This window comes from Plutella xylostella, chromosome 13, assembly GCF_932276165.1.
Source record: "Plutella xylostella chromosome 13, ilPluXylo3.1, whole genome shotgun sequence".
Taxonomy (NCBI): domain Eukaryota; kingdom Metazoa; phylum Arthropoda; class Insecta; order Lepidoptera; family Plutellidae; genus Plutella; species Plutella xylostella.
In genome coordinates, this window is record NC_063993.1 from 8,856,038 (window position 1) to 8,883,287 (window position 27,250).

The 27,250-nt window shown below is 36.5% G+C and overlaps 1 protein-coding gene across 3 annotated transcripts in view; it reads right to left on the reverse strand.

Moving 5' to 3' along the window:
- Positions 1-12,986: 12,986 nt before the first annotated feature.
- The window catches only part of LOC105385073 (synaptogenesis protein syg-2), an 88,431-nt gene continuing 74,167 nt past the window's right edge, over positions 12,987-27,250 (reverse strand). For 2 of the 3 annotated variants that reach the window (XM_038111937.2, XM_048624844.1), the window contains 5 exons: positions 26,244-26,459; positions 21,554-21,682; positions 20,039-20,140; positions 15,268-15,416; positions 12,987-13,951 (listed from right to left, as the gene is read on the reverse strand). In XM_038111937.2, coding sequence (XP_037967865.2) covers positions 13,850-13,951; positions 15,268-15,416; positions 20,039-20,140; positions 21,554-21,682; positions 26,244-26,459 — 698 coding nt within the window. In that variant the 3' untranslated portion in view covers positions 12,987-13,849. The remainder of the gene's footprint in view (positions 13,952-15,267; positions 15,417-20,038; positions 20,141-21,553; positions 21,683-26,243; positions 26,460-27,250) is intronic. The other variant, XM_038111938.2, reaches the window with a different exon arrangement.

The following is a 27,250-nucleotide window of genomic DNA, read 5'->3' on the forward strand; positions in this document are numbered from 1 at the left end:
ATATCCAGCGATGGTCTCATCGGCTGCCATAGGAAACATGAAGGATCTATACAAAGCATCTTGAAGAACATTGCAACAAAACCCAGGATATCTCCTTGTTACTATGAAAGATTGACTTTCAAGATGGTATGGCCACATTGCCGAAGTTTTTAATGATCCTAACCACCATCTGGGGAGTTGGATGCAGATGCAAATAGATAGATAGATAGAATACACTTTATTTGTACACCAAAACAGAATAATAAAATTAACAAAATGTAACTTAATTAGGGTACAAAAGGCGGTCTTATCACTAAAAGCGATCTCTGCCAGACAACCTTTGGATAGAGGGAAACAGAGATTAAGATTGGGTGCAGTGTACATGTTAAAAAGGAATGTAGATTATTTAATATACTACACACTAACTAAAATATTACAAATATACTTAAGCAAATATACCAGGAGCATCTTGTATCTTGATGCATAATCGTAATCATTATGATTAATAAAATCGGCAGGTCTTACAGGCTAGTCAGAGGCCTTCGGGTGGCTTGAAAACGTCTGACAGTTGGGTAGCCCACTTACCCGAAAACTCTCTCAGCACAAGATTGCTTGTGTTGGGGCCCAATAACCCGCGCTAGGCCAACGTGGTAGACTAGGCCTAAACCATTCCTTCATTGGAAGGAGACCCGTGCCCCAGGAGTGGGGACGTAATGGTTCGTGATGAGATTTATGACTATCCTGCATCTTGACAGAAATTTAAATATCCAACCCCCTAATAAGACGAATTGATACGGACCATACGATCGCTGAAGAGTGGCAAAGTACCAGGGAACGATGGATTTCCTACGGTGGCATAAAAAGCAGGATAGATGGAATATACCAGATATTGCACTCTTCAGCGATGGAGGATGATGAAGTGAAGTTAGAGAAAAGTTAATTTAATTCATGTCCAACTTTTTCCTATAAGGTTTGCTTTTCGTTGAAATACTTTAATCTGAAAATTATGGGATACAAACAGGTCGTGGTACTCGTGGTCACTGGTCTTCTATTTCGTATAATTACCTAACAATTATCAAAATCGGTTAAGTTGATCCAGAGATTTGCGCTTGGGAACACATTTTCGGTTAGATTTTTATATAGATAAGAAATCCTGTTTCTGACTAGATTTCGATATAAATTATTTATGAATAAGTTTATTTATGATATATAATTATTATTTTGTATAAAAAGTAATGTCATGTTAATACAATACAAATATTTTACATTAAGAACCATATTGTCATAGAAAAAATATTTTATAAAAAATAAATATTTGGTTGGATCCTTTTAGAGAAACGTTAAAATTCCCTACTTGCATAGAAACAGCAATTTAGGCGAAAGGATCCAAGTGCATATTTATAACTCAATAAATATTAATTATAGCAACACTATTATTTAGAACCTGTGTAAAGAGTAATATAATAGATATCATAATTTAATGTAGTTATCGGTGATATAATCAAAAAATATTTACAGTTTTATACTGGCGAACGAATCTGAGTTTGTACCTACGTAATTACGCTGCGCACGCGGCGCCAACTGTCGCATAGACGCACGTCCTCTCCCAATGAACGTCCCGGCGGGGTGCTGAAGCGACACCTTTCCAACCGGTCCTATTTATATTATTGGCGTTTTCACACAATATCCTTCTGGATATAACAGCTTAAACACCATAGACCGCTTCATTGCGATTCTTTTGAATTGTTTTATATCACTTATATCAATTATCTACAAATCGCAAAAAGCTGCTTAAGTGCCAATTGTACCACTAAACAGATTTAGGTAAAGTTGTATTAACCGCCAAACGCCGCGAGTAAGGCTGACTGGTAAAATGGTTTAAGTGCCAGTATGGCTTCAAATTACAAAATTGTAAAATGTATTAAGTGATTTTATGTTATTTTTGACCAGAAGGCATTTTGTTTTATATCAATTACGCAATCAGGTAGGTCGCTTAAGTAACTAATGATACAAATTCACATTAGTTCAAAATGAATTAAGTCACAATGTTTTACTGTTTTAGTGAGGGTACAATGTTTTATATAACTTTAGTTTTGATCAAGTATGTTTGAACATACAAATGACTAAAAAAGTGGCTCTTAATACAAGAAAAAAGTATTAAGATTTCCAAAATCACCGTTGTCTTAAGCGCCAAAAAGTGCTCAGATCGAAACGAGACCCGCACCATTCGAAAGAGAAAAATCAGGCGATTCCAACGGTATATATAAGTCATATTCGCCAAAAGTGGCGGATAATACATTTTGCCTTTCCACCGTCGATATGTTTGTCACCGAAATGCTGAAAATAAGAATATTCAGAAACCAGAATCGGAAATAAAAAGAGGTAGTACAATATATACCTGTAACGAAGGTTCATAAAAGCCCCTAACATCCGAATAATTTGTCCGATAACCATCAAACCTTATTGATACCCTAACAACTTAGTATCTTCTTGCCTCCTTAACTTTTGTTCAACCCCTAATATATTCACCCTACAGCCAGGTGTTCTATACAGCCATTATGCTCCCCTCCTTTTCAACATATGTACCGTCAACAAAAGAGGTTATAAGGAATAATTCAAAACTTTGAATGAAAATATGTATATTTAAAAAGACTACCTAGAATTGTATGCCAGACTGAGCATACCTTGAAGGGACTTTGTTATAATAATGTTAAAGGTAAAATAGCTCTTTATTTGTTTTGCTAGACTAAGAAAAATTGTTACTAATACGCTATGGACCTAAATGTCTGAAAATAAAAATGTTTATTATTATTATTTGCTGTCGGTACGAGGTGTTTCGCTAATGGGAACTAATAGTTCCGTATTAATGAATATTAGTATTATTTATGGTCTATGTCGTGATGTTAGTTGCGTGAAATATTTATGATATAATTGTTTTAAATGCAATATAAATGTTGTGGTCGCAGTTTGGGCTAGCCACTGAGTGACCCACCGTAATAAAAGCGATTCTATTAACCTTTATGTTTCTCTTAACTACATCCATAATACATACTTATATCAGAACATTATACTCAATGATGTACTGTAAACTAAGTAAAGTCAACTCTCAATTCTCACGGGAACCATAATATAGACATAATACACATTAAAATATTATACATAGGGTGAAAATTAATTAAAAATACATAGAATGGTTAATTATATTCTTACAATTATTATATACAAAAGGTGAGATTCTAATAAACCTTACTTATTAAGATTTTGAATAAGTAGTATTAGGGGTTTTTAAATATGGATCTAACTAATTGAATACAGAATTAACGTAAAATTAAAACAAAAAAAAACAAGTAACACCGGGTACAACAACGGAGAAGACCAAAATCCGACTAACAAAATAGAAACAAATCCCCTTTAAGCCTACTCGGGATTAAAGCGCAGTCGCATACGAAATTCATCTAGTTGTGGGGAATTGTTGCCAGCGATAGTGTTCATATAAACCCAGATAAATATAGGAAAAAATATCAGCTGTGTTGGCTTGCAAAATACAAAAATATTCTAGCCTCTAGGTTTGTCTATGTACTACCGAAGCGGTATGGCGAAGTCAAAACGGAGTACAGTGCGACAAACTTATCTGTTCCGGTGAGAGCGAACTAAATTGATCCATATCTCATTTCATAGTAAGTGTCAAATACAATACAATTTGAATGTGAAGTATTTGTCAAAGCTAGAGCTAGTTCTAGACTGATGATCTATGTAGTAATTAGACTTTCCTTTTACCTTCATACAAAGCAATGTTATTATTAAACTGAGCAAATTCAGCGACTAACCGCCATAAAGTGTGATATTCTTGGCCGCACGTGGTGCTACAATACAATGATACAGGAAAGTAACCACTAATTTTCTCCGTATATTGTTAGTTCTTCTCTTATTAGTTTAATCTCCACATGAATACACGGATGGGTAGGAAAATGGCATGTGTACATGCTAGGATGGCCGTTTCGGAGCGCCGAATTATGGGTATTATGCAGAGAATGAGTATTAGAATTGCTGGTTGGAGAATTCATGCATTCCGTAGTTAGTGTACGCTTATTATTTCGCTGCTGTTCTGGTTACATACATGAACTGACTGTTTTAGGCAGACTACGTTCGTTCTTGATTCATTAATATTGTTAACTCTTCACCGGCAAAGAGATGATGTTACGAGTAGTACGTATTTACACGTCTGCTGATTTATGCGTCAGTTATGACTGATATTGTAATCGTAAATAAATGGAGGATGGCGAACCTGCAAATTTTTTTCAGTGACTAACACTGAATGTTTTGCTCATCATTACGACACTACCATAACTATTTTTTGTCATAGCAATAGTGTAAAAAAATACTTTTGGAATACAGAAATAAAAATGGCTTGTTAAATCTTTGCTGCTTCAGAGTTAGGAACACTTATGAAAACAAATAAAAAACACGGAAACTTAAAGTGTTCGCAGAACGCAACACAAAGTAAACTTTGCACAAAAAACGCATTCGTTCTCAAAGGCACTCGGTGACAACAGAAATGTGCAATGTTTTATTCGCAATCTTTTGTCAAACGACTTAAATTAATTCTTTCGTTTATTTTAAACCTGTTCTTTTATCGTCAGTTCTCCGAGAGCAGTTGGAATAGTTAGAGTTTGTAAAACGTAGCTTTGTCTCGTCTACGAGTTATTTAAAAACAGATATAATATTATATACCTAAGAGGTACATAATTTAATGTAATGAGTAAAGTATAAAACTATGATATTCTTAGTTTTTTTTGTTTAAACTTATTCACGTTATAACGGGAATACGATTATGTATGTTAATGTTTTACTCAGCGTTTTGGTGACAAATCCTATATAGACACGCTCTAGTGGTGGTAAAAGAACGTTTACCCATTTATAAGATACAGTTTTGTATCTCTTGGAGGGACCTTTCAAGCAAGACATAAATAACGTGAATAGCACACTACGTATGTGGTTTTATCGCGAACTGTAATCTTTATAGGCTACACCTTTGGGTGAAACGTAAATTATGCAACAAGAAAGAGGCGGGCCATGGATTCGTGATAGTGTAAAAGAAGGAGTGAAGAACACTGAATATGACCCCGATTGTGAGCCGAAGCGCTGATTACAAGTTCACCTACCGAGTAGAGTAGCGAGCAAGCACTCGTTTAATTGCTAGTAGGTATAGTAAGTTAGTGCCCGTCTGAGGATATTGTCTCGCCACTTTCCACTTTCGATAGGTGTAATCAGGGTATAACTCTCTGTAGATATTGTAACAAATTAATTAAAATTATTACAATTCAAAGAAGGAAGGGAAGTGGAGTTATCTAAAAAAACGACTAAGTATAACATTTTTATGGGATTAATATTTGTGACGAGCTCTGAACTTCAGTAACGATTGTTTTTTGGCATATTTCAGTATTTGAAATTGAAGTTATTTAATTATTTCTCTACCTGCGCTGCCATTGTATGTAAATATTTATAAAGTACCTACAGTACAGAATGTTCCTAAGAAAGGAATTCATTAATTACTAAAGTTTAAGGTAGGGACTAATAAACTGTATTTAAACGAAGGTCCAACTTGTTATTGCCGCGACCGCCCACCTGCTGTAGTGAGTGGGTGGGAGGCACACAGGACATCAGGACAGGACAAGGGCCAGCTATGAAAACCAGCGCTGTGGCCTCTCTGGCCACAGCACATGCTGAGCTGGTGCCTTTTTGACGCTGTGGACAGCAACCTTATTTGTTTGTACTTATTGTAATATTCAATGATTATTTTAATGTAGTATTCTTTATCTTTCCTGTTTCTGTTTTATTGTGTCAAATTAATGTTTCTTTCTTTCTTTCTTTCAATAAAATAGATAGTACGTACTTACTTAAGGTAAGCGTCCACCTTTCGGCATCGCACGCGGCGCATCGCATTCAGTATTCTTTGTATATAAATTCACACAAGTGCGTCCACTTTGCTCACGAGTGTATGTATTATGTTACCAGTTTCCATTTCAATGATACAGTGATAAAAAAACAATGAATTATTGATATAATTTAATTTATTTTATTCAACAGACAACTAAAGGTCTAGGTATATTAGTTACAATGTACTTAGCCTATGTTAGTATCTATATTCTAAACAAATAAAACACACAGTACACAATTAAAAAATAATAATAAATAATATTAATAAATAATAATAAATAATATAAATAATAATAAATAATATTATAAATAATATAGCAAAAGTTGAACCAAAGTTGTTCATTTGTTCAGGACATCTTGTGCTTCATTTTCAGCTTACTATACCTACCTCTTTTACAACACCTGTATATCATCATTGTCATCATCAGCCAATAATCATCCACTGCTTGACATTGGCCTCTCCCAAGGAGCGCATACATACTCGGTCCTCGGCCTTCCTCATCCAGCCACTAGGGGCTACCCGGTTAAGTTCGTCGATCCAGCTGGCAGGAGGGCGTCACATGCTGCGTTTGCATGTATAATTGTATATAGATATAAAATTATACATTATTTGTAGTTGATCAAGCTGATGTTAAACTGCAATGTTCGCATCACTGAATTTGCACTGATTGGAAGCATTTGTCGGAATTATTAAGTTTGTTAATGCTTAAGTTGGTTAATACAACGTTTAAATACGTGGTTAATTATGATTGTTTTTTATCATAAAGTAATGGATCCATAATTTATATGAATAATAGTATCTTAATGCGTATGACAGTATTAAAATTGCATAAAAAATAATTATAAAAGTACATAAATATACTTAATTAATAAATAAAAAGTTGCCTACTCGGAAACCACCAGGGTATGTTAAACCTATATGCGTGTCAAAGGAAGATGAGTGAGTGGCGTGAAATAATATTTTTCTAAGAAATATAAAACCTACACTTTATAAGCTTACAGCAATAGGAATCGTTCGGTTTCTAAGAAGTCGAGAAGACTGCAAAATGGCATTGGCTAGATATTTCACGCTTTACTGGCTGCCGTAGTAAATGCGTTCAAAGGATTCTACCGAAGGCGGTACGAAGGTAAGAAGTACGGATTGCTATTGCTACTTAGTTTAGAAAACCTTTGAATACAAGTTTTTTAAAAGTATAATATAGCCTTGTGTGTAAGTGTCTAATTTTACACTTTCACTATCATTAGCTAAGGCCTGGGTCTCCTATTTTATGCTATATATGCGGCGTCCGACTTTGGCGTAAACGTTTCGATCAACGTCCTACGGCCTACCTACGGCGTCTACTCGCCAACGTCGGCGTGTGAGGGAGACCGCATCAGTACATTTCTATAGTGAGCATCGTGACGCGACCTACGGCGTGACGCTGGACGCGACCTACGGCGTAAATAGGAGACCCAGGCCTAATAAAGCGACATGATGTGATGTGATGAGTGACAGCATGCCTTATCTCACAGTTAGCTATTATCCAGCCATTGCGAAACAGGCCCTAAGATTGGTTTCAAACAAGCGTATATTTCGGCGCGTAAACGGTCGTTTAAGCACACGCGAACGTCATTACGCGCTTCAAAAAACGGGACTCGACATACTTCGGCGTGTACGCTGAGATCGGCAGCTAGAGTGCGAGTTTTTTCACCTATCGAGAAGTGATATCGAAAAAGCAAATTTGTATGGAGTGGAGCTAGTACAGCTACTTACCGCTAGGTGGCGTGTCTCCCGCGCCACGCCATACAAATTTGTGTTTTGATTTCACTTCTCGATAGGTGAAAAAACTCGCACTCGAGGCACGAATGGTGTCGTGTCGCGAGTCTCACGAGCTTAGAATCCAAAAAATCTAAAAAACAATGTAAACTCGCCTAAAAGTCTAAAGGCACTTTAAACTGCGACCGGTTTACAAAAGTGTACGTACATGTTTTGTAGATTGTCTTACCAAGATCACTGTAGATTATAAATTAGATTCTTGTACATCGTTCGAACAAAGTATATTTGCTTATAAAGGAACTGTTTCTGACATTATATTTATAAAAAGTAGTTTTAATATATTACGAAATAAACATAAAGCGAAAAGAAAGTCATCATACCACCGTATTGAAGTAGGAGCGACAATGTTGTTGGAATTTGTTTTCCATTCAATAGGTTCGCCCTCACAGGGGTTATCATTTTTCCGGACGATTAATTTTGCGAAGAACCACTCGTGAAATTCATTCGTAAATGTTGTATTCAGTCGGCTATTGAATGCAGAAGAGATATAGTGGTGTATGTAGGTTATAGCCATAGTAAGGTGGTAGTGTGATAAAGTATAAAAAATAGGATAAGAAGTTGTTGAATAAATAAAACATTAGAATACTATTTAAGTTATTTGACAAAAAAAGAATGCTTATTTTTGTCACACTAACTTCATAACTATTTAAAATTATAATAACCAAACACAGTAAAATAGGAAAACAAGTAAACTGTATCATATTTTTCCCATTTAATTAACATTTTTAAAAGAGCAGCTACAATGACCCGCTTTCTTTCCTTCAGTGAATATTGTTTACAGTTATTCAACTTCCGCAGTAGCCTCTTTCTCTAGTATCAAGTTTACGAGTGGTATAAACTGTCACATAAATCGTGCGACAAAATATCACTCCACGACAGCGTCGCAGAAACTAAGGCAACCCCATCAAATTACATATCTACCTAACTCATTTACCGTTTACGGCGCCCTCAGCTAACGCCAGACGTGACCAATTTTTGGACATGGCTACTTAAAGTGGTCGTATTATACCGACGTGGTCAGCCGGACAAGCAATTTTTCACGAGCCCTCAAATTGAATGAAGGCTGGGCCCATGCGACCGAGCCTTTACCACCGATATATCAACTTTATGGAGGTAGATAAGTTATTTTTACCGCCTGGAAAATAAATATACATTAAAATGTAATGAGGGCTAATAAAGTACGAGGTTGTGTAAATATGGAAGCTGAAATGATTACAGTTACAGTTTACCGTAACAAAAATATTCAGGTTTTCACAAATTTCCTCGTTTTCTGGGTAGGCAGAGCTGCATTAGTGCGCAACAGTAATAAGTACTTAAAGTACTTAAAGTACTTAAAGTACTTAAAGTACTTATTACTTCCATGTGTATGGCTTATAATTTATGATATCAGGTTTATTGTACGTTGACTAATTTAAATGAACCTGCCAATAGTGCCAATGGCTTTTCTTGTGCGGAAAGTATGGAACGGTTTTATGTATGAAATATAATAATTCAGTTTATGCTACTTACTTTGATCTATCAAATAGCTGATCCAATAATTAATTTATAAAGTTTAATTTATTTACTTACCACATCTTGATACACGTGTAGGGACGACTCGACTAGTAAATTCGTAGCAAAAACTTCGTAGTTCGTAGCATTCGCGTAGGTGGTGATGCGTAGCGCGTGGGCGTAGCATGTATTCGTAGCCGGTTCGTAGTAGGCTGCTACAGGCTGCTACGAAGACCGGATATGTGATGAAACTTCATGAATATTATGTATTACCCAGATTTTTAGTACCCGTTAGGCATAAAACACACACGCAATTGGTAATTTTTTTTTTGATTCACAATCTATGTTGCTTCGCAATCCGGGTATAAAGTAGCCTATTGCGCTCCAGACCGCTAACTACCATAATAGAAAAAAAAAACTCTTCCTCCGCTTTTTGGTTGTCTGATAGTATACTTTCGTACCTATGTATAATTTATGTAATGTTGCCCTTTCTCACTTTTGTGCGCAACTGTACAAATATGAAATGTACAAATATGTCTTGAATATGTTGGAAAATTGTATACTACTTAATATACTGTTCTACTTAATATAACGCTACCATCTACCGTATTTGGGTGAAATACATCATTGGCTTAACCTAATAAGGCGTGAGACCAGCTGAGCTGTTCGGGGGACGATTGATAAGGTGTGTTTAGCGGAGGCGCCATGTTTGTTAAGCTTAGTGAATCACCCTTTATAACGGTGACGATACATACCTACTATGTCTACATAGGTACTCGTATAACGCACTTTCTGCTTTCAAGAAAAAAATATCGCCATATACAAGACAATTTTATTTATTTAATCCATTATTGCACAAATATACAGGATGTCCCAAAAGTCAACGTCATCCCTTACAGGGCTGATAGGTCAGCTCATAAGAGGCCAGAATATCACAATATGACCTTAGTAAAAACTCGATAATTTTCGAGATATTGACACTTTTATAAATTTGCTGAAAATCGACACCTTGGATCAGTTTTTTGCGTGCCACCGGTACAAAAATCCATATTGTTAGAATTTGTTTGGTGTTGCATCACCCTGTATAGCCTTGCTATTGATCGCAGTCAAAAAAAATATCGAGTAATGCTGTATGTTTAAAAAAAACACGGTTTTAAAAGTCATAAAAGGTAATTGTATTTTTTTATAAACAACTTTGACTCTACATACTGTAAAAAAAATATACCACGCAAACCTGGCACCTAATTATAAAAGATTGCTCATTTAATGCAGTTTCCAAAATGGTATGAAACGTTGCTATTGTTTCAATTAACAAAAAAGTTATTGCTATTTTAGTACAAAACGACCTCGATGTAAAATTGTTTGAAGGAAATTTATCTGACTGAATTTATTAAGGATAAGTCATGTTGGAATGAGTAAAAGTAAAATAGGTGGTGGGGTCAGCCGTGGCAACATAGATGACGCAAAAATAGCTAAGAAAAAAAGATAAATTTCCTACAAACAATTTTACATCGAGGTCGTTTTGTACTAAAATAGCAATAACTTTTTTGTTAATTGAAACAATAGCAACGTTTCATACCATTTTGGAAACTGCATTAAATGAGCAATCTTTTGAAATAAGGTGCCAGGTTTGCGTGGTATATTTTTTTTACAGTATGTAGAGTCAAAGTTGTTTATAAAAAAATACGATTACCTTTTATGACTTTGAAAACCGTGTTTTTTTTTAAACATACAGCATTACTCAATATTTTTTTTTACTGCGATCAATAGCAGGGCTATACAGGGTGATGCAACACCAAACAAATTCTAACAATATGGATTTTTGTACCGGTGGCACGCAAAAAACTGATCCAAGGTGTCGATTTTCAGCAAAATTATAAAAGTGTCAATATCTCGAAAATTATCGAGTTTTTACTAAGGTCATATTGTGATATTCTGGCCTCTCAAGAGCTGACCTATCAGCCCTTTAAGGGATGACGTTGACTTTTGGGACACCCTGTATAAATAAGTGTACCAAGGGGGGACTTAATGCAAAAAGCATTTTCTATAATTCTTTATATGGCACTGCACACACACCAAATACAAAAAGAAAAAGATATAATATGAACAATAACACAAAAAAATATAAAAACAAGGTAGGTACAAATGAAACAAAAAACAATAGGTGTGAACAAATGAAACAAAAAAACTTTTTTTAGTATTACATTCTTTGTACAATTCATAGCTGATGCTGTGTCCTAGTTACTGTTATACTACTGGTCAAATGCTTTCCCTGTTCTACCTCTACTTTCCATACCACATTTTCTTGGTATCTACATGGCGAGACTGAATATTGCAACCACAACATAAGTACCTAATGTCGGACATTGTAATTTTGGTTCGAGTAATATTTACTAAACATTCAAACTAAACAAGAACAAATCCCTCTATTCGTGCAGGAACAGAACAAAAAGCCCTAAAGTTATAGCAAAACTCGGCGCGCCCATTCGGTCACGTCGGTATTACGCTAAAACCATTCCGCCAATTAACTAAACACATAAAGGTGGCCTGGACTGTGCATTTAAACATAAATTACATTTAGTGCAAATTAAAAATGCATTATGACTCCAAATAAAAGTGGACACACGCGTTACTCTGTAATTTAGCACTTTTAAATCGGATTTCTAGAAAATAGGACAAAATTTGTTAGTGGTACCTAACTGACTTCGTAAGGGTTTGTTCGTTGACCCAAAAAGTAAAGCAGCAGTTTTGGTGTGAAATAAAAAAGTTGACCCAACTCTGGCTTTGGATTATACATATAACTGCCCTTGGTAGTGGCTGAACTAGTATTCTTTGGGAAATATGTGTGTGCACTGTGCAATAGTCAACGTATGATAAGGGGATCCTTGTTCAAAAATCCATTGCAATATTTTATTTACCATTACGTATTTTTAACAACCCACAGCCAAACAAGCACCGTAGCATAATAGTGCACACACATATAGGTATATTCCTATTATCTAATCTTTTGTTACACGAAACATGAAACGTACGGAGCTCAACCAGTTTCTTGACATTTGCATTTCCGTCTGACACGTCGGACATGTCTACATTAATTAAACCTGAACTCCGGGACAAAGGCTTCTTGGGCCGCCACTACACTAAAGCCTTACTAAAGCTTATCGATTGAACATCTAAATATCCACCGGTTAGCTGGTGATCTATCAGTGGAGGTGCCAAATTGATAGACGACATGCCCGGTCAATAGCCCAAGATGAATGGGCATTCTGGCATTTTGAATAAGTAACAAATGGCCGGCGCCTTCCCTCGGAGGCTGGCATTGTGCGGACAGTGCCGATCTGCATCGCCTCACACAATACTTTAGGGATGACGGCCTACGGATAAACGCATTATTTATAGCCTTAATTTTTCTTCTAATATCGAGTGTGAATAGAGCTGAAATTCCCACTGATATATGCTGATGTACGGCGTCTCTCACAACAAAAGGAGTGAAAGGTTCATGTTCCTTCTATTTGCATAACCTTGTTGTCGGATACGCAGAATCACGGCGGATACGGGATTTTAATAAAAAATGAGAGACTGATACCGGATGGGATTGTAAAAGCTTGTTTTTGATCGTTTATTGTATTTTGTAGAGCAATAAAATTCTTTTGAAATTAAAGTAACGGTATTTTTGTTGATGAAATGTTGTGCAAATATGAATGGACTGTTATTTGATCGATGGCAGATATCTGCGGAATGGGTTAGAGTCAAGTGAAACATATTTAAAATTTTAACATTTTATTGAATCACAATGTAAATAAAAAATCTCTGCATATCATACTTGTCTATCGAACATTCATGTTGTTTCGGAAACAATATTTTGTGCAGTACATAAATTCATATATTCCATTATTAATGAGCATATTTTTTTCTTTTATGAACTGTTCAAATGTGTTAGTATTTTTTATTGTTTCACATTATCTCTATTAAAATATACGTTACTTTACATTATCTTAGTTTAAATTATAATCGTAGAACAGTTTCAAATTCACCTATTACTTATTAGAAAACAAAAATAAAATCTTTATTCAATATATTTACAAGTAAGTATAAGTATCATTTTATTTTACGATTAACATTATCTTTCTGTACATGATAACGACAATAAACTCGGAGCTATTTTAGAAAATAACTTTAATTTGGTAATTATAATAAATCATTGTAAAATTGGCTTAAGAGTCATAGAAGAAAATTTACACTAGTATTAAATGCAAGACTGACAATATACTCTTTAAAAAAACAGCCTTTCATTAACCATCCTCGTATCCGATTAGAAACTTTGATAATTTTATACAAAACAAATCCAAAACATCCTTATACCCTTGTTACACCTACCGAGTAGAGTGCGAGATAGTATCTTCCTCGACCAATGAACTAGCAATTGACCGAGGAAACTGTCTCTGCCACTTCCCTCGGTAGGTGTAATCAGGGTATATTACTTCAATTATATTAATAAAGACCCAATTTCTAACCGGATGCGGCAGGAAGCTCTTCAATTAGACTAACTTACAGTAGGTTCCAGTACGGCTCCAGTACGGTTCCAGTACGGGTCCAGTACGGGTCCAGTACGGTTCCAGTATGGTTCTATACACAGCTCTCCTGGTGCCCCGCCAGCAGCGGCGTCCGCGTCGTGACCACCTCGCGATGCGACCGCAGCGTGCCGTTGTGCGTCTTGCCCGACTCACTCTGATTGGAGGAAATAATTATTTATTTATGTATGTACAAACTTTACTTTATTGTACAAAAAACACAGTATAAATACATCAAAAATGAAAAAACAGTAAAGTCATACAAGGGGGCTGGCTTATAGTAAAAAAATATATCTACCAGCCAACCTTTGTCGGGAAATAATAAAGTTACCTACATTGTTAGCTATTTAATTACAGGTACAGTAATAATACTAATACAGCCTACAAATGTGAGGGATTATGAGGGAATTCAACATTCATGAAAATATTTTCCGCGTTGTGAAAGTACCATAATACAATAAACATGTATGTCCTTTGCCTTTGCCTGAATTTTCGTTAAACACTAACAACTGTCAATGGTAGTGGTGTAGTGTGGTTTTTTCTACTTAAAGTTAAATAACTGTTATGAATTTCACTGAAGCACCCAAGTAAGATGGATGCCAGACTGTATTTTAGTTGAAAATGAAAGATTGCATAACCGAACCGACTTGGCAGAGCGGAGCGGGCGAGACCAAATATTAAAATGAACGTTGCGGCGGCACGCTGATGTAACTTTACTAACATGTTGTCGAAGTTAGGTGCTGGGCGGCTAAACCCCTCGCCGAGCCAACCTACATTATGGCGGTGACAAGCGCCAAAAACGTCACCACCGAATCGTAAAACTCGTGCTTCATACGAAAATTCAACACCATTCGACACTGTGTCGGCAACTCTGCACTGGCACTTAAACATGCAACGCGACTACAGAGAGAACTTCGCGAAACGAACCAAAGAATTAGGATAAATGTTGAGGATCTGGCGGGGAATTTAGTTCTGCTACTTGAAAACTCTGTCAGGCTCACATGCAGCTGCATAAATTTCACGTGAAATGGATGTGCTAAGTTCTGGAGCAACATTGGAGAGCGATGGGTGAATTTGAATTGCGGACGGGAGTGTCGGCGGCTGAGCTAGCGCCGCCGTTCCCGTTCCCGTTGCACTTAAAAATAAACAATTGAATTTTATTGCTGTCAGGTTCCAAACCCATCGTTTTCTGGATCTAAGCGTTATTTCCTTACACAAATGGGCTATTGTTTGAGTCAAAACTGCACCTCCATTCTGATCTCACTATTAATATATCTAAATAAGTTTTTTGGTATTTATATACAGGTCAATGACAACATTATTTGCTAAAAGAATATTCAAGTCATCGTTATCGCAATAACACTTCTCGATTTACAGTTTACACCCTACACGATCTGTATTAAAAACCAGTGCGACGCGAACCCGCCCCCCAAAACAATTAGCATAGGGTGGTAAGTGTAATAATTGGCCTACCTGTGAGTCTGGGTATTGCGAGTGCGGCGAAAGCGGCGTGCTAGGCGAGTGCGAGTGGTGGGCCAAGCTGTGCGCGCTACTTGAGCTCTTCTCCGGCGAGGCGGCGACGGCGGCGTAGGGCGGCGGCTCGGGCGGACACTCCGCCACACCTGCCAGGCATCGACACGTTTAGCCCATCGTCTTTTGTGCACACGGGAATCTTATCTAAAAGGTTACTCTGTACTTCTTCTTCTTTCGTGTCAGTGAACATGCGAATTTTTATATTTGTCCAGACCAAAAAGAAGCATTTTTGATAGCATTCGAAACTCTGTACTGACGAAAAACTGAACGAGTGCTGCTGTGCAATCGGTACGTTTACTACAACGAAAACGCGCCCCGAAATTTAGTTTTTTGTCATAAAGAGTGACCCTAGTTCTGAAGGTCAATGTACTCGATAAATCTATCGAATTCACATTATTAAGTTTTAACTTCTGATGCAAAAAGAGGGGTGTTATTAAGTATTTATAACTTGAAAGTTACTTTTTAGCAAAGTGTCATTTAGAGCACATTGATCTTGTTTTTCGGCCGAGCACGTATGAAATTCTACCGTGTATAAAGAGCCCAACATTATGCATTGAAGCGAAATTTTCTCAACTATTTAAAGACTGAAAATAAAATTGAGGACAATAAAATCCCCACCGATAAATAATAAAATAAAATATATATATAAGAGCATGCGTACTTGCGTTCATCTTAATCCCTATATTAATATTTATTACCTAGATGTAGATAGTTTATAAATACTGAATTGAGACCGCCTTACTGAACTAATTCCCAAATGAGTAACCGGGCAAGACTGTAATGTGTATTCATCAAACACCGCCGGTGGCCGGGCGCGGGAAGATATCGATAGCACTGCCGTGTTTACCTCTTCTCGCTCAGGGTATTGATGCTTTTCCAGGAACGAAACTAAAGCTTCTAGATGCTTCCATCACTGGTAAAGCCTTGCATTTATATGGTTCTTGTCAATGTAGTATAGTAACATAAAATATAGCCTTTTTGTTTTTAAGAAACCTATATAGACTTTAGTAGTGGGGCCATATAGCGAAGTAAAAGCGAAGAAACATGTACGAAGTAATAAGCGTAAAATTCAATAAAATTTTGTATTTTCAAATTGTTGTCCACATTAGGATTAAATAAAATGAACACAGGTGCGATCAAGATAAGCAGAGTTTGAGAATGGAATGCAGCGCTGTGATTCGCTGAATTATCGTTCAGTAGGACTTAAGTTCATGCGTAGGTAGATTTACTTTTAGTGTGAAACTGAGCCTTAGCATTACTGTGATACTTTATTGACTAATAAGATATAAAATTGACTTTATTTATACTCATACGTTTCAACCGTCTCAGATAAAAACAAGTTATATAATGAATATGAGGCTATGTAGCAGAACATTCTTTTTTCAGAGCTCCAATATTAAAAGTTTATGTTAGTCCGGACAAAATAATTTAATTATATTTACGATTCAGCTATATACATTGCATTGCACGTTTTTATTTTTATTTATTTATTTTTACAGTATACACCCATTTGTAGTTTTACAACAAATCAATCAATAATCTATATAATTATGTATACTAATTTTGATATAAATTTTCTAATTCAGTCAAACAAGACGTAAATTGTAAATTGATGCCATTATAGAGTGCCAATATAATGTAACGAAGCCTTAAGTCGATAGAAGCCTTAAGTCGATTACCATAGTGGGGTCTTGAGACGCCTAGTCAATACGATGCACTTTCAAAGTCTAAGTCAATCATTGTTTAGTCTGACTAAAAGCTAGTGGGGCAACTCCTGTTTGAGAGAGAATCATGTATCAGAATTATAAGGGCACTGCTGAGCTGATCTAAACTTTATATCCTTGTGTTAGAGTAGATGTGGCGTGACTGTTTTTAGTGATAAAAAATATTTATTTAAGGTACTTAATTATTATATTATAATCGACAATATAAATAAGTAAACAAACTAGTTTTTGGAGCCCAAATTTTTTGTAATAATCAGGGAAAAAATTATACAGACACAAATATAGTAAGTATATTTATCTGCCACTAACCCCAAAAACATAATAAAAGCGAGTGAACTCAATTATATTTTAAAAAGCCAGTCACTCAAGCGTTCAACAGTACTAAAGTAGATCTCAACATCACTCAATCAATCACAGTCCTACAATTCAAACTTAGGTCCTAATTCGGCACTCCGAAATGGAAAATCGCGGGTCGGAAATCGCAACAACGCACGAGCTGTCAGCAGCACTACGAGTGTGGTACACTCACGAGCAATGAAAAAGTTCCACTTATAATATGCCGACACCAATAGGCCATAATTTTGTTTGAATATAATATTAACTTCTTTAGTTGCTAATATTCTGATGCGCTGTTAAGTGTACTTCAATATTGCAGACAGTTTCATTAAGGTATTCTTTTCCGTTTAGGAGTAATTTGGTGCTATCGTCACGGGAACTGTTTCATTGCTTGCTAGTGTACTGGCGTACTTGCCTTGATCTTTGCACGAACATGTCTTCGTTCATAAACACATACATGTTCGTTCTACTACTTGCATCCTACCTAGAGCGTAGGGTATGTAAAGGCAATCAGAAGGCAGAAACTTTTAATAACATTACGGTTTACGGTTAAGTGCCAATTTCTCCATAGTCGGTTAGAGCATAACCAGGTATTAGTGGTTGACTTTTGACACATCTGTCGGTTAGATAACCGACTATGGAGAAATTGGCACTAAGTATATCTATTCAATCAGAAATGTACACTTCATGTTTCAATTCAAACATCGTCTTCGTTAACCCTAACGGACACACTTTAAAACTTTTTCGCCCTTATCCCATCAAAGGCGCAATATGAATAGTCAAGTATTTGAACATGGCGGCAATATGAAAGTTTTGCTCCAAACAGTGCCATGTGGCGTCCTCTGCCTGATGGATGTTCTTGTTTGCGGAGACGCTCCGTTGTTAGCAGAAACGCTAGTCACATGTGCCGGGGAATGGAATAAAATGCTACCATTCGGCGCAACTGTTAATAAATATGAACGCAATGCGGATACCAGTGTAAAAGAACTTTCGAGTTGGGAAAAATCAAAGGAATACAGTCATTAGTTAGGTTAGTTTACTTTGCTATATTATAGATACATGCTAAGGAACGGAAATTAAATTATTAATTACTAATTTAGGTATACCTAGAAGTCTAATAACATCACCGTTAAATGTATATATTATGTTCACTAGAGATTTCAGTGAAAGCTGAGCTTATCCGAGGAGCTGAAATTTAACTCTTACAAAGCAGGAGATAAGGACGGTACGGCAGAGGATTACGCTTTGCGAGTCCGTTTCAGTACAAGTCTGAATATTAAACCGCATCCGAAGTTAAGGCATTCGTTATAATGTAAAGTAAATAACTAGTTTTAAGGTGGAAGTAGTAGTAATATTAGACCCCGCTTGAAACTTTATTCAGTCTGAAAATTTTCAGGTAACAGACAGTGTTAGAATATTGCAATGAAGCTGGCCGCGAGCCAAGTAAAAAATAGAAAAAAAATAAACTATCTACAAAAACCCTACCTGGAAAAGTTGAAGAAAAAACTAAGGCAAAGTCAGACTAGAATCCAAAATTCTTTATTCTTCCAGCATCTAAACTGCATCATCGACCAGACTGGGAGATAAAGTAAAACAAACAACACAATGAGTATCTAGCCCGCTCCTTTAATCCTCTTAAGAGCTAAGAAAAAAGAACGGAAGCTAAGCGGATGGCTCGCCGGCTAATAAGTAAAGTTTTACACTGCGGTATTCAGAAGTATTTACAAACATCGAGTGGAGTTGCCGGCAGAAAACGTCTTTGGCAATAAATGTTTCGTGTCGACGTGCGAGCCACACGGAACACTGCGCCGCTGGTGCTAACGCGCACAGCAGAACACGCAAAACTCTCAACTTTGAATGGCTCCTAATGCGTGAGTCGTAAGAGTTAAATTTGAACTGCAAATGTTGCGTTTAGGTTAGCATCCGATGTTGCGAGTTTCAAGTTTTCGCGTTAGTGTCCACCGAACAAGTTTGGCAACATCTGTGTGAATGCAACTTCGCCGGTGCATGACGCTGCAAAATTCCTAACAGGAGTGTGTGGTTGGCAACTGTTGCCACCAAATTGAAAATATTAATGAGAAAGAAAGATTCTTTATTCAAAATTTCTCTATTTTGTGAATCTTGAAGTACCATATTTAATTATGCAGACCAGGTGCGAAATGATGTAATGAATCTATAATAAAAATAAATAATCATACTAATTAAATTTTACGTAATATTATTTCAGAGCTGTAATGGTTGACATAGATCCGCTGTAACGAAAATGAGTCAACATTTACGTGATTACATTAAAATGTAACCTATGAGCCATGAGTATGATATTTATGTTTATACCAGGCAAATGTCTGGCAAATTTATTGAATAAAAATGTATTTTTCAATTTACCATTAGATTCTAGCAAATATTGGATAATGTTTACATATTGTACCACACAATCAAGATGTATTTTTTTCGTTAAACAGCACACTCTGTACCTATACATAATAATGAATACCCCTAGACCCCTAGGTAGCACGCACAAGAGTATTTCACATTTACACTAACAGCATAGCATCGCCTCCGATGCCTAAGTTGCTATCCACACAGCGACCGCTCAAACATCGAGTTCCAAGGCAGTAGGTAAAGGGAGAATGTAGTAAATATTTACGCACCTTTACTCAAAGGGATGAGGTCTGGGTTCCTGTCGTCGGGGGGGTGGGGGGAATTCCTTTTCGGCAACGACGCCTTCTGGATTTTGGAAGATGGCACCGTCACTGTAACAAATGTTTTTATATTAAATGGCAGTGGTAAAAACTTGGACTAAAATACTAAACCAAAGTTAACAAAAATACTAATTCACCAAATAGTCGAGTTATAAATTATGTAAACGAGAAACTGTATTTCAATCAAACTTTCCAAAATATTCACAGTGTAGTGCTTATAATTATAAAAAATATCAGTGAATCAGATATACCTCGTTGTTGTGTTTATATAATCTCTTGCGATAATTTTGTCACGAGAAGATTTAGCGAATGGAAATGTGTGAAAAAATGTTTTGAAGAATTTCAATTAGGTGCTTTACTTTATTAATTCAAAGAGCATCATAGCTGGTTATATTTTGTTTACAACTTATCCAAGTTGTGCCAGATTCTTTCCTTAATGTTATAAATTCTTGAAAAATTGTCTTAATGAGAGTACTTTGAAACAAAAAATGGAGCTTCGAAAGTTGTTCGAGCCACGTTTTTCTCTTAGCAAATAAGTTTTGTTTCGTTCCATTACTGGTATTTGTTAAAGGCTTTCTTATAATGAATACATTATTTTTATATTAAGCCTATTTATTCATCACTAGATTTAGACGTCTTATACGATTAGCTAGTTACTAAGTATTGTAGACATGGACACAAACGTAGTAAGTAACCTGATTTTTTGTGATTAAACAGTACATTATTGTACTGTAGGGAATTCTGGCTTCAAAAGTAGTCACTGGAATGACTGCTAGAATTTGTTAACCGTTTTCTTTGAGTTCATTACTACCAAAGTCTCCTATAGTAAGATTAATAGTTCCATTTAATCAAAGTTAGTGGTCGATTTTGCGAACCAATTTCTGCACGATAAATTTAGACTATTACACCAAAGCATACTAATAAATTTAACCCATTTTTCTTGTGGTTTTTTATGAACCCGTACAGAAATACTGATTTATTTCATTTGTGCTGTGGAGAATAATTCTTCGAGCAATTCTATAAAGCACTTTTTATTGGTAAATGTGATCAACTCTAGCTAGTCTATTTTATATTATTGTATAACTCAAGGTGGCAAAGAGAGTATTTGTTATCGCTCATGTCATGTCCAAGTACATATTTTATTGTGTTGAGGTTTTTTAATGCGTGATGGTGATGATGATGATACAGCGTGATGAGGCGCTCTTGGACAGCGGTACATATGACGAGAAATAGACAACTACGGACTGATTCTGAAGCATGATCATAACGAATGATACAGGTCCATAGTGCTATCCTTTTCATTATTAATTAACAATAATAATGTGCTAGAGCAGTCAACTATATTTTAAAGAGTGTTTTACGAGAGGATCCGCTCACGACCGTGATCCGCACTGTGCCAGTTGTTCCTATCCCGACACGTCCTGTAGCCGGTCGCACAGCAGCACAAGGGCCATCATCACTTACCTTCGTAGTCCCTCGCCCGCTGCCGCAGCCTGGTGGTGATGAGCGCGAGGCACAGCACCACGGCGACGGTGAGCGCCGCGCCGAGCACGCCGCCCAGCGCCCAGCTCACCTCCCACGCCTCTTGCGCTTCTGCGGGCAAGGGGGTAACTTGAGGACAAGTGGGACAGCTTGAGGATAGCAGTAAGAAACTGTTAGGGGAAATTTTAGCTGCAGTAAAAAGGACAGTACTGAGACACTGTGAGGGGAGATTTGAAACCCTGACCATAGACTTATAATATTAGTCTATGCCTTGATAAAAAATATGGGTGTTAAAGGTGTTAAAAGTTTATCGTATCTGTGTTTGTATCTGTCTGTGTGTAGCGTAGCTCCAAAACGGCTGAACCGATTTTTTCATTTGTAGAACAAAAGTAGTTCAGTATGACTCTCTAATAACTTGATAAGTCATTCGTGGACGGAGGGCTAAGATATCTTAAATCGGGTACTATGTAATTTAAACAATATTTATAGCCAAATGCGTTTCTGTTTCATTTGTGAGGATCAGAATAGACACAGACATGCGTCAAAAACTCTAGATTTGAATAGAAAAATCCACCGTCAGCGTTGAAAACACCGTCCATTTTATATGCGTCCATTTGGATGATGTATTTGGATACCAACTGACAACTTTAAAGAGTATTTTGATGGTTAAATACAATTACTCTGACGGCTGTCCATTCCTAGAAAGACAGAATATTGTTCAAGTTTTTTCAACTCAGTGAAACATAGACGTAATTTGATCAAATCATATTTTCATTGTTAAGTCTAATACAGAGTGTTAGAAAAAGGTATTCTGTAAAATGAAAGAGCTATCATACACCTTGTGGATGGTCATTCCAAATAATTTATTATTATTATTATTATTATTATTTATTTATTATCAGACAAGAAGTCCATAGTAGTTAGTAATACAATGTTCTTACATCTAGTGTTAGTAGGCATATATATACAACAAGAATATATTAATTGGTGTGTAACCGCATCCATCTCTGAGTCAATTTATATTTTATTTATATTTTCATCATCTTTTTAACAGTAAGCTCGGTTTATGCAAAATATCTGTGCTTTTATTCCTATAATCTTTTTCAGTCGGAAATCGATCCCGAGACATTTAAGTCCATTACTATCTTCTACATCGTCTATGGCACAAACAATGGTGATATCGATAGTCCTATAGCCACCTCGTCGTATCTAGTAGATGGATTGCACGTGGAAGCTGAAATTGATGGGCTCACTCCGTGTTGTCGATGATGTAATCACACGTTGCAATGACTTGACACTCAATATATGCGTACCTAGGATTAGGTGTACCGGTCTATAATAGCCTAATTCACGTTGCAAATGTTCGCTAGATAATAGTGGACACAGTGATGGATGGATACCTAATATACCTATTGAAATGGTTAAAATTGAGCGGTGCGGAGCGGTGGTAAGTTTTGTTTTCACGAGACTTTTTAATTATCACTTTGAGACTTTGAGAACGTAAGTATACCTAATTGTAGAAAATACTTAACTTAGCTCATATACTTATTTATGCTTTTGTAATATAATTACACTGACGGCCAATGAAAAGGTTCCACTGAGAAAAGCACCAAATTACTTCTAAACGGGAAAGGCTAGCTTAATTCCGTCTTCTGCAATATTGAAGTACATTTAACAGAGCATCTGGATATTACCAACTAAAATCGTTAATATTTTGTTCCAATTTTAAATTAAATCATGAAAAAATTGGGATCGTTTGCTGTCGGAATTTTGTGAGTGGAACTTTTTCATTGCCCGGTAGTGTATTAATTTTTTTTTAAACCAACAAACTGTTAACCAAAGTGATGCATTTTAGTGTTCTACTATCTCTACATTTGTGATGCAGCAAATTTTGTAGAGGAAGCATCATAATTATAATCTCCAACTTTACCAACTAAAAAGCATGATGATCTCAAAATCTCCACAAATAAAGTTGCCAACTGCTCAAAAATCCACGCTGAGTTTCTAAACTGGAACTAACTTAAAAGTTCCGAGGAATCTTCGGAGCACAATGCTGCAAATCACGCCAAGCATATCATTGTTAGGTCATCAATTCTGCTACGTACTTCGATAGCAAACTTCGCCCTCAATCGAACTGATTTCCATAAAATATATCCCGTGCTAGCACGCTAAGTCTACGCTGCGATTTTTCATATCACAGTTTTATTTATCAAAGCTTCACCCCAAGCAAACTTAAATAAAGCGGTAGGTATACTTAATCTTTTTCTCAGAACACTGTTAGTGGGCCAACCCCATGTATCACTTAATCTAGTCCAGGCAGGTACATAGAGAGATAAACTAAGAGCAAAGTAGATAAATCTAGATAAACGCCAGCAATATACTACAAGACATTGTAAGGCTAACACGACCGGTGGTCCGACAAGTCGGGTCGTGTATGGCCGACATGTTTGCAGACGTGCGAGGCTTAACGTCGCTGTAGCTACTGAAATTGAGAAAAACACAGCCTTTGGTGATAAGATTTGGATTACATTTTTCGTCTTAAAAAAAGACTATGGGGCGAAATTGGGCTATTTAGGAATATGTTTGTAAGTACTTCAGAAAATAGAGAGTTATAGTTCGAGTTAGGTTATATCAAGCTCTATGTTTCCCAATCCTAACTAATCCTTTTTCTATCATAGATGTATTTCCTTACTTTATATATTTTCTTCACAAATTGATTATTTGCCTTAATTAGTCTACTAACATTTGTCTACTCGAGACACAAATTGTCTTGAATAGCATCAATAACACGTGAATTGGATGGATCGGATAAAAATTATTATTATTATTATTGCCAGGTTTGTTTTTTTACAATGTATTTTCTGGTGCGCATGGTATTTTCATACGTATTTCTACTGTTATTTTACTACTCCACTCTATGTCACATCATTTCAAGAGTATAGGTACAGCTAGCATCATACTTTATCCATAAAATATCTGCTGTGACCAAAGTTTCACCTGTGTTTAATATCGATTGGAGGTCACATATCGTATAAATGAGTAGGTATACGAGAGTAAAGCTTGCGAGTGTTGTAAAGCTGTTTTGGCTTCTATCACCTCAACACCAAAATGAATAAGTATCTGTCGATAGCAGGCCTATAGCAGATTGTTAGTTAATAATGCTGTGAAAGTGTGAATTCGATTCGATGATGTCATTTATCGTTAAAGGTTGTTCAAATAATGAAAAAAAAAAAAAAAAAAAATACACGCACTCACGCCTTGTACTAATGTACTCCCTTGCGGGGTAGGCAGAGGTGCATTTCTGCACCCACTTTTCGCCAGAGTGTTATGTTAGTCCCAATGTAATAGGGGGCGGGCCTATTGCCATTTTACGGGCACATCCAAGACCTGAGAACAAATATCTGTGTTTGAACAAATATCTGCCCCAGCCGGGAATCGAACCCGGGACCATCGGCTCAGTAGTCAGGGTCACTAACCACTACGCCATTCGGTCGTCAAATAATGAACTACGAATATAATGAGAAACAAATCCCTAAAGCACAACTTAAAAATACGTTCTTTACACGAATGTTGTCGCGAGGGACCGTATTACTTCCGCTGTCGCCACTGAGATGTAACTCATTAACTGTAATATATAGACCGTTGAATTTTACAGAGGATTTTTCCATAGCTCATAATAATAATATGATATACACTCACGGGCAAAGAAACAGTTCCACTTACAAAATATTTTTTTTACATTTAATAGGAAATTTGAACAGAATATTTATGTTTTAAGTTGGTAGTATTCTGATGCCCCGATAAATGCACTTAAATATTGCAGCAAGCGTCTTTAAGATAGTTTTTTCCAATCCGTTGTAATTTGGTGATTTTCTGAATGGAACATTGCCCGCGAGTGTATAATTAATTCCTAAATTGTTACACCAATTGGTACAATTTCTAAGATCTGCAAGATGATTCCGTAGGTATTACATTACATCGTTAGCCTATCGTAAAAATTCACACAAATTTAATATACTTAAATGTAAAGACAAATCAAAGACGAATTCCAGACACAAGCACGCTGACTGATTAAAAAAACGTCCAAGTGTAAATCGATACCGGAGTTGAAAGTTTAATAACGTTGCTGTCCGTACGAGTCAGCTCAAGCCGTGAGGTAGCAAGGACTTGTGTTCATAACGTCCGCACTACATCGTACGTATCCGTCCGCACTACATCGTACGTATCCCGCACGGCGCGGCGGTTGCGTCAGGGCCCCGTATATTGGTATTTGCCGTGTACCTGAAACTCGCTTGAGAAAATCCTGCTTTATGCCCCTTATATTTTCGCAGCGAATAAGATTTCCCGTGATATAGTTTTTGAGATGTGAATCTGGAGGGTAGGGTTTGGAAGGGTTTCGGTGACATAGATTAGTTTGAACGTTTGTGAAACATAAAATATTATCAGGATTGTACTTTAAACAAATTAAATGCATACAATATCATATTTGAAATGAATAAAATAAAATAAAGTATGTCTTCATTGGTGACCACAATAGAAAAACATACAAAAATTAACACCTATAAACTAAGAACAGTAAACAATAGGTGGCCTTATCGCTAAGAACGATATCTTATAGGCGACCTTGAGTCCCTATAGAGTCATCATAAGAAGAAGAACGAGAAGAACTAACCTGTCCTCGGTGACAACCGCGGCGCAGTTTCCACCGTAAACGTGATATGCTCCGACCGTCCCCTCGCATTGGACGCGTACACCACGATCGTCAGCTGTCTCTTGGCGCCCAGTCTTCTGAGGCTCCACACCGCCGCTGAGTTGGTTGAGTTGGTGACGAGGCCCTCGTTGGCCCAGACCTCGGCCACGTAGATGCAGTGGAGACCGCCGTCGTAGCCTGCAAGGGTGAGTCGATGAGCTTGTGATACTAATAAGAGGGTTTGTGGGGATAGGAGTACGGTGAATGGTGGAAAGGAATGCTACTCGTAATGTCCATAATGTTCCAAAAGTGGTATATAATAACTATGCGTGTGACTCAGGGGGTAATTCTGATCAAGTTTTTGTCCACGATTTTTGGAATTTCGTGAAACGCAATAGTATTAAGTCACGTAACCGATCAAGTTTCTATGGATATCAAAATACTCTTAGAACAAAAGTTGCGGGAGCTTCGGACACATTTTTCCAGTTAGTAGTCAGGTATTTAGCATCTTTTCAATTATATTCTATTGAGCTATAATTAAATTGTTCTAGAAATTAGATATCCCCTACTACTCGTATTCACCTACATATTAAATGTATTTACCGCGTTGTTAAAACATAATTGTAGGTGTTGGTCTGTAATTAGGGTAATTACGCAAATTAACTTGATAAATGTTATGCGATGCCTCTTTATTAATAAACTACAATTAGTAATTATCCTTACCACTGAGCCCGAATATTTTTTGAGACGGGTCAGTATATTATTAGGCCACATTAGACATATTAGTAGGTACTTACAGATATATTTGACATTGGGAATACTCAATTGTAACCAATAAAAATGAATAGATTTAAAAGCTTTGCAAAATATTACTCAGCAAGCCTACCAATGTATGTCTAACTAGCACTTGTAGTGTTGTGAATTGGTATTTCCTTCTATGAATACTTCGGCAAGTATCCGTGGTCGCGCGACACGTAGCGTTAAGTCAA